Source organism: Octodon degus, unplaced genomic scaffold (genome assembly GCF_000260255.1).
Source record: "Octodon degus isolate 3935 unplaced genomic scaffold, OctDeg1.0 scaffold00112, whole genome shotgun sequence".
Classification (NCBI taxonomy): domain Eukaryota; kingdom Metazoa; phylum Chordata; class Mammalia; order Rodentia; family Octodontidae; genus Octodon; species Octodon degus.
In genome coordinates this window covers 8,474,292-8,487,433 of record NW_004524688.1, presented here as the reverse complement: position 1 = coordinate 8,487,433, position 13,142 = coordinate 8,474,292, and the positions used below count along the sequence as shown (strand labels likewise).

Genomic DNA, 13,142 nt, shown 5'->3' with positions numbered 1-13,142 from the left:
CACACACACACACACACACACACACACGCACATGCACACAAATAAATAAATAAAATTTAAAAAAAAAAAAGACTCTCATCTTAAAACAAAATGAGCCAGACATGGTTGCACATGCCTGTCACCCCAGCACTTGGAAGACTGAGGTCTGAGTATCATCGTGAATTCGAGGCCAGCCTGGGCTACAGTGAGTTTGAGGCCACCCTGACCTACACAGCAAGACCCTATCTCCAAAACAAAACGTTGCAAAAACAAATGGTGTTAAGGGGTGAGAAAACTGGATCGTTGACGCATTACAAGATGGTACAACTTCTCAGGAAAACAGGCAACTTTTGTTTGTTTGCTTGCTTGTTTTGCTAATGGAGATTGGACCCAGGGCCCTCCCACTGAGCTACATTCCCAGTTATTTTTTATTTTTTTAGAGACAGGGTCTGGCTAAGTCACTGTCTCCCAGGTTGGTTGACTTGTGATTTTCCTGCCTCAGCTTCCCAAATTACAGGCATCTGCCATCTTGCCTGGATGCATTTTTTTTTTTAAAGTAACCAAACCATTAGCGCCACACAACCTGGCAATTGCATTCTTGGGAATTTATCCCAGAGAAATGAAACCTTCCATTCAGACAAAAGCCCATACAGCTTTACTTGTAACAGCCGCCAACTATGACAATCCGTGTCCTTGGACGAAGGGTCACACACACAGGAGCATCCATGGCACGGGATGCAAGACAGCAGGGGAAAGAACAGTCACTTCATCTTGGGTGGAGCTTGACAGGGTTCCACTGGATGAAAGGAAGCCACCTCGGGGGCTCCACAGTGTGCGACTCCATTTATACAGAACCCTGTGGCGGTGCACAAGGACACAGCAGTGAGAGGTCAGGGACAGGGACAAGCAGCTGCTGTGGCATGGAGCAGATGAAGCCACATGTGACTACATGCACAGGACATACCCAGTGACTGTGTCAGCGACCCCAGAGACCTGCAGGTCGCCAGCCCCGCTCTTGGCACACAGTGGCTTTATGAAGGATGTCACCACAGGGTGGATCACAGCAAAGGGTGCCTGCTGTCTTCCTGTGCAACTACGATTACTTCCAAATAAACACCTCTAAAAATTGTAGCTAACAGAAAACTGGTGTGTGTGTGTGTGTGTGTGTGTGTGTGTGTGTGTGTTGTGGCAGTACTGAGACTGAACCCAGGATTTTGCACCAAGCACCTCCTCAGCCCCTTTTATTTGTGTCACAGTCTCCCTTAGTCCCTAAATTGCTTAGGCTGAGCTCAAACTCAAAATCCTCCCGCTTCAGCCTCCCACCAAAGGTTTCCCCATCTTCCCTGGCTTGACAGCTCATTTCTTTTTAGGATCACAAGTGTGTGCCGCCACCCTTAGCTCTAATACAAAAATTTAAACCGTGACTTGGCTCCTGTTACTTTTCTTTTTTTTTTTTTTTGGCGGAACCGGGGATTGAACTCAGATCCTTGCGTTTGCCAGTCAAGCACTTATCCTACTGAGCCATCTCCCCGGCCCCTCCTGTTACTTTTCTGCTGGACAACGCTGGTCTAAGACTGGGCCAAGATACTATGTGGAACACTAAGATAGCCTTGGGAGCTATCTTGGCACTGCCCATGAACGGGGGCCTCTCACATGATAGGCGAGCGCTCTACCACTCGGCCACATCTCCAGCCTGTCTACAAAACTCAACAGACTTCACCCCCACCTACAGACTGCCCCTAATTTTGACAGTACTTTGAAGGTCACAGGAATATGGAGCAGAAAGGTCTCCTGTCTCCTCCCAGTGCACATCCTCATTCTCCTAATAGTAGTGTCCTATACGCATGTGGTGTGCTTGCTACAACTCACTAAGCATGGTTAAAGCATGTAGTCTACCCTGGGTTCCCTTGTTGCTGGTGTATAGATTACTGTTTTTCTCTTTTTTCCTTTGCTTTGTGTAAGTGGAGGCTGAACTCAGAGCCTTCACACTGAGCTTCATCCCCAGCCCTTTGTTCTTCTGAGATGAGGTCTTACTAAGTTCTGAGGCTGGACTAGGACTTGTGAGCCTCCTGCCCGCGTCTCCCTGCATGCTGTGTGTCAGGACGGGCTGCTGGTGCCTACCGTGTACACACCATCTGGGCCTTACGGGCAGTCCGCCACGATGCCCTGTGCCGCCCGCTCACCCTCTCTCCACAGAACCTCTGGCAGCTGCTGATCTTTCTCCTGTCTCCCCAGTTTTGGTTTTTCCAGAATGTTCCATAGTACAGCTGGAATTGTACTATGGGGACCCTTTTCTGGCTGGCTTCTTTCACTTAGGGATATGCACGAAAGTTTTCCCCATCTCTCCTGGCTTGACAGCTCATTTCCTCTTATGGATAAACAATATTCCCTTGTAGAGATGCACCACAGTTTTTGTATTCATTCATCTGCTGAATGGTATTTTTTTACAAAATCTTTTATTCTTCTTCTTCTTTTTTTCTTTTTTTACTGGGAATGAAACTCACAACCTCCTGCTTGCTTGCCAGGCAGGCACTATGCTGTTGAGCTAAATCTCTGGCTCTTGAATGGCATTTTGGTTGCTTCCAATTTGGGACACTTATGAATAAAGCTATTATAAACATATAAACACTCATGTGCCTGTTTTTGTGTGAAGAATAGCACTGAACATTTTTAACTGTTGAAAAAAATCAAGAGAATATTTCGTGACACATGAAAATTGTATGAAATGCAAATTTCAGTATCCATGGTAAAGTTTTAATGGAACACAGCCAAGCCTATTTCCATATTTTGGGTAGCAGATTTCACAGTACAGGGGTGGTTTTGAGAAGGGACATCAATGGCCATTTGGGTTGTAAAGAAAAAAGAAACTCCTAGTTATCTGGCCCTTCACCAATCCGGGGGAGGGATGGTTACACTTCCCAAGTATGACAAGCTGGGTAAAAACAGGAACAGCAACGCTAAGAGAAAGAAAAGCCAGAAAGCATTTTGCTTTCTTCCCCGAAATTTCTAAGACAGGCACATGCTGCTCCATCACTCCTAGCATAGACTTCTACCCTTGACCACTGTGGGGGGACTTCGACCTGACCAGAGAGCTGGCGGCAGGCGACAGCCCAGCTTGACGAGGACCTGACTTCATTTCTGGACTCTACTTTTTGCTTTTAACCTCAAAGTCGCTGCTACAGCCAGCAACTCAGCCATGACTGAGTGGAAGCGACTTGAATTCTGCCTCCACCGTCTCTACAATGGGGCGACAACGCTGGCCTTGCATTGTCCCCCTAGGGACAACGTGACAGGCAATTCATGTCCCCCTGAGCTGGTGGCCATTGAGAACCCCCTGCTGGAGCCTTTTACAGAAATAGGGTCTTTGTGGGTATAATGGAGTTATGAAGACTGTACTGACCCAATGACAAGTGACCTTAAGGAAGAGGACAGATGGGAGGGTGAGACCATGTGATCATAGGGCCAGAGGTTGGGGGATGGGGCCAAAAGCCACCAGCACCTGGAAGAGGCAGGAAAGACCCTCCCTAGGTCTCAGTTTGGGGCTTCTGGTCTTTAGGCTACGAGAGGACACACTTCTGATGTCTTAAGCCACCAGTATGTGGCCCTGGTTATGGTCGGGCAGCCCCAGCACACCCACACGAAGCACACAGAACAAGGGCAGTGCACTAGCAAGCGCCACTTATGCTTATAGATGGAGGGGTGCTGGGTGGGTATGGGCTAACAATGGGGTGTCCAGCCACAAAACACGGCACCTCTATAAGCCTTGCTGGACCAGCCTGCCAGTCCCTCCCTTCAAGGATGCCCCATGTCAGCCCCACAGCCACCTAGAGTCACACATCAGGCCTCGGCAGGGTGGGGACTCACTCCAAATTTCCCAACAGCCCCTCAGGTTTCCAGAAGCTGATGGCTGCTGCGGCTGCTGCCCTGCTAATGAGCCCACAGCCAGCGGCAGCCAGCGAGCTGCAAGAGGGTTGTCCGCTCTGGCCTGGGAAATCACCAGGTTTCTCGACCTGCAGTAAGACCCAGGCAAGACCACAGCCAAGCACAGGGAGCAGCTGGGGACGGCCACCTTACGGGGTTGGGCCCGGGGAGAGAGACACTATGCAGAGCCTGCCAAGTGCTACAGAAACAGAAGATGAGATTCGTCTAACGCCATGCAGAACAGATTGCGGGGTGTTGAGCGACGGGATGTTTTAAAGAAATAAATCTCAGCTCCCGGCGGCAAAAGCACAAACAAACCCAAACAACAGATCCTCAGGGGCTGCCAGCCTCCAAGACAGGCTGCTGCCATGCTCTGAAGGGGTGGCCCTGGGCATCAGGGTTGGCCCACTGCATGGCTCATGGTGTGGTGCTGGGACCTGGGAAGCCAGGCCATGATCCCCCAGCAGGTCCTTCTGACTGTCAGCAGTCACACACACAGTCAAGGTCTCTGCTCATGGGGCCGCAGCCTGCGGAGAAGCCCCCATCTGCGCCACTCACTCATCCCAGGTCCTCACAGTGGCTGGAGCAGTAGCCCTGAATGCATGTCATATGTGACAGGCTTGACCAGCCTCCTTCTCGCCCTGCGCCCTGGCTGCTCCCAAGGGAGGGAGGACGGCAGGGCAGAGGCCGGACTGCCCCTCACACAAGGCTGCATCTGTTCCCTCATGCACAGCAGGGAGAACGTCTACCCCCATATACACCACGACAAACAGAAAGGAAACATGGGTGGGATTTGACTGGCTGAGCCACACCCACACCACTAGAGCAGGCTTGGGGGTCCAGCAGGATCCTCTGCAGCAACCTCATGGCCTGGGACCTGTTTCTGGCCCACTGTGCCCACTGATGAGAACCTTCTGGAGGCTGGAATCCTCCCATTTCCCACAGAAGTGAGGAAAGTCGCTCAGGGCCCAGCTCTGCTCCAGGACCCGCCCTCTGTCCCCTGCCCCCATGCTCAGGGAGTCCTCGTGGCTGGCACAGAAGCCCCACTCAAGGGGTTAAAGTATAAACCTGCAGGACACACACACACACAGCACAATCTCCAGTTGTAGGTGTGGAAGATGGCGCTGGTGTGCACACAGGTGAGGCCTGGGGCAGCAAGGGTGGGGGACACATGTGTCTCCTCTAGGTGGACCTGGACGGCACCCAGAGGGTAGGGAGGGAAGGCAGGGTGGGGCTGGGCTGTATGACTGCAGGAACGCGTACCTCAGATCTGCAGAAAGAGCTGCATGCAGCAGTTGAGGCTCCAGGACCCTGTGGAGCCCCCAAGTACCCTCCCTGGGGCCAGCAGCCTTGGGATGGCCACTCAAGGTGACAAGGGGATCTGTAGCAGAAAGGATGCCGCACTGACATTGGCTAGGATCAGAGTTGGCGGGTCATCAGCATGGGTCTCCGGGGGCTTTTTCATTAACAAATGTGCCAGACAGCAGACAAGGCTGAGCCAGCCCTAAGAGTGCAGGGTGAACAGTTTTCAAAAGTCCCCACGTGTGGTGGCGCATGTCTGGAATCCCAGCACTCTAGGAGGTTGGGGTTCATGACCAGCTTGGGCAAATGAGCCTAGTGAGATCCTGTTTCAAGATAATTTTTTAAGAAGGGGCTGGGGATGTAGCTCAGTGCAAAGGCTGAAAAAAGTGTTGAAAGTTGATTTTCATTGCAAGATTCATATTATTATAATCACAAAATAAAATGCTTAAAATTCAAAGATCCCCCACCAGGTACCATAGTACACAGCTGTAATCTCAGCAGCTGGGAGGCTGAGGCAGGAGGATCCCTATAAGTTCAAGAGGCCAGCCTGTACGGGCAGCCTCCTAACTGCACTATGCTACCACACTTTCTGTGCTGCCCAGGTTGAGCCTGGGGGCCACAGACCCTCTCGAAGGCAGATGGTGCACCCTCCCCGGTGCTTAATCTCCACTCGAATTCACCCCAGGAGCCTACTGCCCTCCGAGGGCTAGAAGGCTGGAACTGTTCCCCCAGGGGGGTGAGGCTTGGTCACCTGCCACCTGCTCTCCTGTGTAAGATAGTATTCCTTTTGCCTGCTGTAAAGAACACTACAGTGAACATCTTTGTGCAGTTTTTTGTTTTTCTTTCAGTAATTTGGGACCCTACTTAAGACGAGCTCCAGAAAAAGTATCTGGACTTCAGAGAAGAACGGTTGCATGGCTGTTGTTCACCCAGCTCACCCAGCTTGTCCCCTCCTGCCACAAAGGCTCCTGTGTCCATGCACTCCACACTGATCCTTTGCATCTCAGCTCTGACCCTGGATGAGGCAGGGGCTGAGCCCACCGAAAGGCCTGGCCCAGGGGAATCACAAGGCCTTGGGGGAGATGGGCCCAGGCCACGAATTGTCAGTGGCTGCCCTAGACAGGCTGGAGCACTCCTCTGGTCTCAGATTTCGATGCACGGACCCATCTGGGCTTGCCAGGTGGCACGGCCCCGCTGTACCCCACAGGTAACCCACAAACGTGGAGACCCCAGGGGACATGATCACATTTCTAACCACTCAGCCCTTCTGGGAACTGCTTGTCAAATAAGAAGCTTGGGGGATACTCCCATCCCTGGGGTTGTTCTTCCTACCTCCACCTCCACCCCCACCCCATCCCCGCCCCCACCGGCTCGGCAGTCTGTCCCTGTAGTTCTTCAGTATTGCCACTAGAGGGAGCCCGCGAGCCGACCTCCCTGCCCTGCCCTGCTGCCCTGGGCAGGCGTAGAGCCCGGGGGCGCAGTGGTCCTAATCCCGATCCAGCCCCACGGATCTCAATCTGATGCTCCTCCCGTTCAGCTCACAGGGCCCTTCTCCCTTTAGGCTTTCACAGAGGTCCTTCTCACGTCCGCGGCGGGTACTACACCTGTGATGGCGAACCTTAGACCGAGTGCCCAAACTACAACCTCAAACCCACGTATTTACTGTGGCAACGCTAAGCTCTTGTTTCAGGCTCTGCGGCGGGGGCGATGCTGAGTGTTGGCAGAGGGGGCGCTCCGTGCCCGCTGCGGCACGCGTGCCCCGTATTCGCCACCACGGCCCTAAACCCTTGGCGAGTTCAAAGCAGATGTGTTCGCCCCAGGCCATGACTCTGGAGCTTTCAAAGATGCCCTGGGGATCCAGAAGAAACAACCTTTCAGGGAAGGATTTCTAGTCGCGTCAGGCGGCCAGGGTGTGCCAACAGGAAATGCAGACTTTAGGGCCCAGCCGTTTTTTGAAGCCACAGCTGCCATTTTTTAATCTAGTGCTGGGGATCGAACCCAGGGCCTCACAACATCTGCTCTGTAAAATAAGCATTCAGCAGCCGGTCATGCAGGGTGGGTCTCACAGGGCTTGACACCCTGCACTTCTGATGGGAGACAGCTTGTTCTGTCCCAATCATAGTTGTATTAAAATTTAAAATTAAAGGGCAAGGTGCTGGGAATGTAGCTCAAGGCAAAGGCCGCGGATTTAACCTACAGAACTGCAAAACCTTAAACCCACTCATGGCCCCTTCCTGCGCTCCGGCCTGAGTCGCTGTGTGAGCCCCCTTTGCTGTGGGATACAGGGCTCTCGCCACAGCCAAATCTATGCGGCCATCCAACCTTGGACATTAAGCTTTTAATACTGTAAGCTAAATACACCTGTTTTCTTGACTGTACTCAACTTGAGGTGTTGTGTCAAAGCAAAAGAAAATGGACCAATGCACCTGCGCTGCCTGATACGAATGTGAGGGGCAGTGTCTGTGGACACATTTGTGGTCCTGAGGTGGAGAGGCCAAAGGGTAGGCAGCACTCATGATGACTGCTTCCTGAGTGAGTGTTCCTATGCCTTCGTGTGAGCAGGGATGGGAGGACGTGGCCACTGCCCAGCTCTTGGGCCAGGCCTGCAGACCACAAGGTCCAGCCTGGCATGCAACTCTTACGCCCGCAGGGATTCTGGGTCATATTTTATATCAGGAGATAGCTGAAGGCCAAACACAAGAGGTCCCATAACCACACAGGTGAAGCCAGGGTTTAAGGCAGATCTTCAAGGTGCTGAAGTTCACTCTCAGCAGCAGCCAGGTGTGCAGCCTGGCATCCTAGGAAGGATCCCACGGAGGAACAGTATGGGGCAGGGAAAGAGTCCCCGCCTTGCTTTGGGGGGCTGGAAGGGCACCTGAAAATCCAGACACAATGGCCCCATCTGGGCTGAGTCTCACACTTTAGCTGGCTGGTTAGGAGAGGGGAGGGGAAGCCCTGGCAAAGGGGACCCGCCCAAAGACCAGTAGCAGAGAGAGCACCAGGTCCAGGGTGAGCCCAGAACAAAAAGCATGAGCCCTGGGGGTGGGGGGGAGGCTGCTCAGCAGACCCCAGGGCTACCAGAGCTTCCAGCAGCAGCCACAGCCTCCACCCAGGCTACCAACATCCCTGTCTGCTGTGATGAACCCTTCTCCCAGGGTGGCAAGTGTCCCCTGGGGGCTGAGGCAGCCCCAAGCAGGATCGCTGCCTTGGAAGCATCCGGTGACAGCTGGAAAGCAGGCTTGGGCTCTCCATGAGATGAGCCCAGATGCAATCAGGGTGAGGGCCACCATGGAGGACACTGTGTCCCATAATGACCCCATAAAATGGACATCACCACCCCCACCTTACAGTGGGGAAACAGGAACCCCAGGAAGAGAAGGAAGACTCCCGGGTTCACACCAACCACAGGTACCAAGACTCAATCAGCACGCAGCTCCTGAACTCCCAGATCCGAGTCCTGATAGACAGGAATACTGGACAGAGAACCAAGCAAGTTCTGCCACACCATCCTCAACCCTGAGATCAGAGCAGACTCAGCTAGCACCTCCTGGGGAGAGGAAAGGGATAAGCAGGGGACCCCCACCTATCCCTCAGCCCGGTTGGGGCCCAAGAAGGTCTGGACCCTGCAGGGACTGCTGCATTACCAGCGTCGCACCACCAGGAGGCGCTCTAGCGGAGCCCGCTGGAGGGCTGGGGGTGGGGTGCAAGATGGGAACACCGCGGGCCTCAGCGACGCTGGGTGGGGAGCTGGCTCCTCACTATGGCTGACTGCTTCCTTCATCTGTGCTCTCAACTACTGGAAACAAGTGTTACTGGTCTGCCCTGGGCTCATATGGATCACAGGCTACTGAGACGATAAAATCAGGAAAGAATCCATCTCAGACTCCTTCCTGGGGGAGCCAGAAAAGCACAGGTGTCCCTCAGCACTGCCCTTTGCTGCCTGGCTTCTATCAGCGCAGAGTGGACACGTGTGCTCCAGCCTTGGCAGGTGGGGACCCAGCTGAGTCCAAACCTGCGCTTGGCTTGCTGATGACCTCCAGCAAGTCGCTCACCTCTTCCAAGCCACCCTTTCTCCATCCATACAAATCCACAACCTACTAGAGATGCCCAGCACCTGGTGGATATCCTGCATGTGTCTCGCTGACCCGTGAGTTCACACCATTAACCAACGCAGTCAGTACCACCAATGTTGCTAAATTGAATGAGCACAGGATCACATTCTGAACCGACAAAGGACAGGGACAGACACGGCTAGGCGGGGCACATGCCACCTCCTGTGGGACCCTGAAGACACTGGGCAGTGGTGGTAATGACCACACTCCCTGCTGAGTGGCTTCCTTGGGCTCCAAGGCCCAGGGAAGCCCCTGTAAGGTGTGGGGAACTCCCGCCCCCAAAGCACAACCTGTGCTGTGAAGTGCACCGCCAGGGAGCCCCATGGGGCCACCTTCCCACCTCTACAGTGGCTGGTGCCAGAAGTCCCCATGGGGCCTGGCTGGGGACCAAGCACTGCGGCAAGAACAACCTCCAGCCAGTGCTGCATGCTTTGCAGGGCCACCAGTTCTCTCAGGCACTTGCCAAAGGGAGAACCAACATTCCAGGACTCTCCAGGAGTGTCAGATCCAGGAGGTGGGCAGACTAGGTAGGGGCTGTTCAGTCTGGCGTGCGGCTTCCACAAAGAGAGACAGATACAGAGCCAGGTGTACATCCTGTATCACTGGCCCAGTGGCAAGTCATGGCACCCCAACTCCTGGCCCATACCATGGGGTCGGGAGCCCACAGGAATGGCAGGACTAGGTGAGCAGCTGAGCAGCTACTGTGCTGCCCGGCACTGTGGGGACACGTGCATCTGCTTCCCAGGTGGATGTGGGGCCCCGCGTGGGAACTCACCTGCCCTCGCTCTCCAGGAATGCCGAGCTGCTGCCCTCCACCAGGGCCGCGCTGATGGGCGACAGGCAGAAGGGCGAGGAGAAGGCATCTGAGTCAGAGTCGAAGGAGCTGTCCCTGCTCACACCATCCGTAGACAGCTCCAGGGAGCCTTCCTCCTCCCCAGCCTCGGGCCGAGCCTCCCGGCCCTCCTCCGTCCCATCCTGCGAACTGACTGTAGACAAGATCCCGGAGTCGCTGTGGACAGGCTGTGAGGCAGGGAGGGGACTGTCCACCCCAGGGCCCTGGGCCGGCTTCTCCCCGTCCTCAGGAGAAGGGCTGATATGCACAGCATCCTGGACAGTCTGGGCCACCACCAGGATGTCCTCATCTTTGGGGATCAGGGCGGGCCTTGGCTCCACAGGGGAGGCCTGGCGGGGGACACCGGCGCTCAGGGTGCGGTGGCGCCGAGGGCGTGGTGCCTTGCGCACGGGGGAGCTCTCAGGGGTGATGTAGCGCAGGGCCTCCTCGTCCTGCCTCTGGATGCGGGCGTTGGGGACCCACGCCAGGATGAGGGTGGTGCCCAGCAATTCGTCCTTCTCCATGTACAAGCACAGGTACCCTGTGGGAAGCAGCAGGCCAGGGTTAGAGGGACTATGGGGGCTGCGGAGGCTCTGTTCCCATGGACGGCCCCCTCAGCACGGTCAACACTGAGCAGGCTCCAGACAGAATGGCCTTGAGCTAAAAGGGCCCAGGCAGAGTCTGGTGCAGAACCCCACCATGGGCATTTTCCAAGCGCAGCTCTGGGGGCAGCAGCCAAGCGGCACCTCCCTGAACTTTTCCCCAAGAGAGAGCTCCCTAGGTTCAGGGCCTCGGGCTGTCTGCTCTCACCTGCTGCCCTGGCCTGCCTGGCATGTGATCTTCATGCCTGTGCGAGCCCAGGCCAATAGGGAAGCCCAGAAAGCTCTGGAAACCAGCATCCCCCAAGGAGGGGACGCACCAGGTTGGAGACTTGATTTTATAAGAATGGATCCAAGAAAAAAAAAAAAAGAATGGATCCAAGGGGTGTGGTATGCAGAGCTCTCTGGGCAGCCCTGGTACCCCAGGTCTTTCTCTTTTGAAGTACAGTGTTTTGGACAAAGGAGCCAGGTTCTGAGGCTGCTATGAGTGCCGCATCACATGCCCACTGCTAACTGGGATGGAGAGGAACAAGTTCTCCAACACCAGGGGTGAGAGGCTGAGTCCCTGGTTTTAGGGGGAAATGGTGTTTGCTGCTGCACCTTCAAGTGCTTTGCGGTATCTCAGTCCCTGGGCTACGGCACTCCATTCCAGGCCTCTGCACACCCACTGGCAGAAGCCTGCACCCCTAATCACACCCCTTGGGATTCTAGCTCCAGTCAGCATCTCCACGACACCACTCTGGCTTCCCAGAGAGCACAGGACACATGTGGATGTCAGCCAGCGTGATAAGAGTCCTAGATGAGATCGGTATTCTTGCACCTGGCTTCTGGGAGGGAGACCAGAGCTGTCCATCACATCACAGCATGGATGCCCTACGGAACTCCCTGGGCACAGCTATTCTTTCTGTTTTATGCCCAGAAGGTGCTCTCAAGCCTCAAACTCAAAGCCTGGATGTCCATTTGTTTCTCTATGAGCTGAGACCACACGGGGTCAATGAGGCTGCTGTAGCCCCCTCCACAGGCCAGGATGCTGGCCCCCAGCTCACAGGGTGGCTGCCTAGACAGGGGGCAGCTGCAGGCCACAGGGGAAGAGGGATGGGTGCTGTGCATCTCCGAGCTGCTCGGCCTCTCTGAACACCTGTTCTCACCTACCAGAGCTCTACTGAGCTCCAGTAAGCTGACCTAGTACCCAGACCCCATTCTGTGGGGACAGCTACTCATCCTGGAAAAAGAAACACTGTCTCCTTCTTTATGTGCTATGGGTTATGCCTTTTAATCCCCCCAACTTCAAGCACAGCCTGGCCCTGTCAAATGCAAAACAGGACAGTGTCCTTCTCTGTAGCTCTGCTGGAGTTGACAAATGCACAGGAGAAAGAGTGTCACAGGTGACAGAGCCCCACCACAGAGAGTCTGGAAAGTTCCTCTTGTTACCTCCACCTTGCAAAGCTCACGGAGAATTCTGCTCCCCGATTCCCACATGTGGGTGGAGGAAAAACAGGACCTGTGGTTTCTGGGAATTCCTGCCTACTAGCCTCTGTCCCTGGGCCTTTGACCATGGGGGTCTCCTCTCCTATGGGCAGTATCCTTGGGGCTCCCGTCCCAGGCCGGCACCCTGCAGCTGCTCCTCCTCGGCTCACCTGGATGATGCTCCCCAAGCCCCTGCAGGCCCTCGGGCGGGTGCACACACACATTGTTCTTGGAGTAAATGATCTCCCCATCGAGGACAGAGGGAGACCCACCACTGCCGCCAGGGGTGAGGGTCAGGAGATCCGAGGCTTTGGAGGAGGCTCGGCGAAGGAGGCGGCCCAGAGACATTGCTGGGTGCGTGTTTCCATCCTCCGCACTCTTCAGCCCAGGCAGGGCTTGTCACGACCCACCTGGGGGAGAAGGAGAGAAGATATGCATTGGGGGACAAGGGGATGGACATGCACCAAGTATCCCCAGAGCTGTGCCTTGCCTCGCAGCAGCAGACACCTCAGGGGTGCTGGTTAACCATAGAACAGCTTTTTCTGTATTTTTTCCCAATTGTATTAATATTCAGTTTCTGTATTGACTCTTTCATAGGCCAATGATTTCTGGTGAAACAAGTCATTAGTAGTGAAAGCAATCAGTAAGGTATCAACACTTATTGAGTGCAAACTTCATCCTAAGTAATGATTTTCCTTGAGTGTTTCACATATGCAATTGATCAGCAACCTGCCAATAGGGGGAAATGTACAGTATAGATACTTGTGTTACATCTTCCTGGAAATGCTGAGTTCAGGGGCTGGTGAGATGGCTCAGTGGTCTAAAGCACCTACTTAGAACAAGCTAAACTAAGCAAAGCACAGGGACCGCGGTTCAATCCCCCAGCACCACATGCCAGCCAGCCCCGCCCCCTGGTGGGCTGAGCTGGCC

General features: G+C 54.6%; 1 protein-coding gene across 5 annotated transcripts in view; it reads right to left on the bottom strand.

The window, feature by feature from the left end:
• Tbc1d16 (TBC1 domain family member 16) overlaps nt 1-13,142 on the bottom strand; it is an 85,761-nt gene that overhangs the window by 54,127 nt on the left and 18,492 nt on the right. For all 5 annotated transcript variants that reach the window (XR_002817670.1, XR_002817671.1, XR_002817669.1 and 2 more), the window contains exons 2-3: nt 12,383-12,622; nt 10,090-10,687 (exon numbers count right to left, since the gene is read on the bottom strand). Coding sequence is in view for 2 of the 5 variants with exons in the window: in XM_004639512.2 (XP_004639569.1) it covers nt 10,090-10,687; nt 12,383-12,560 (776 nt within the window). In the remaining 3 variants the exon portion in view is untranslated. The remainder of the gene's footprint in view (nt 1-10,089; nt 10,688-12,382; nt 12,623-13,142) is intronic.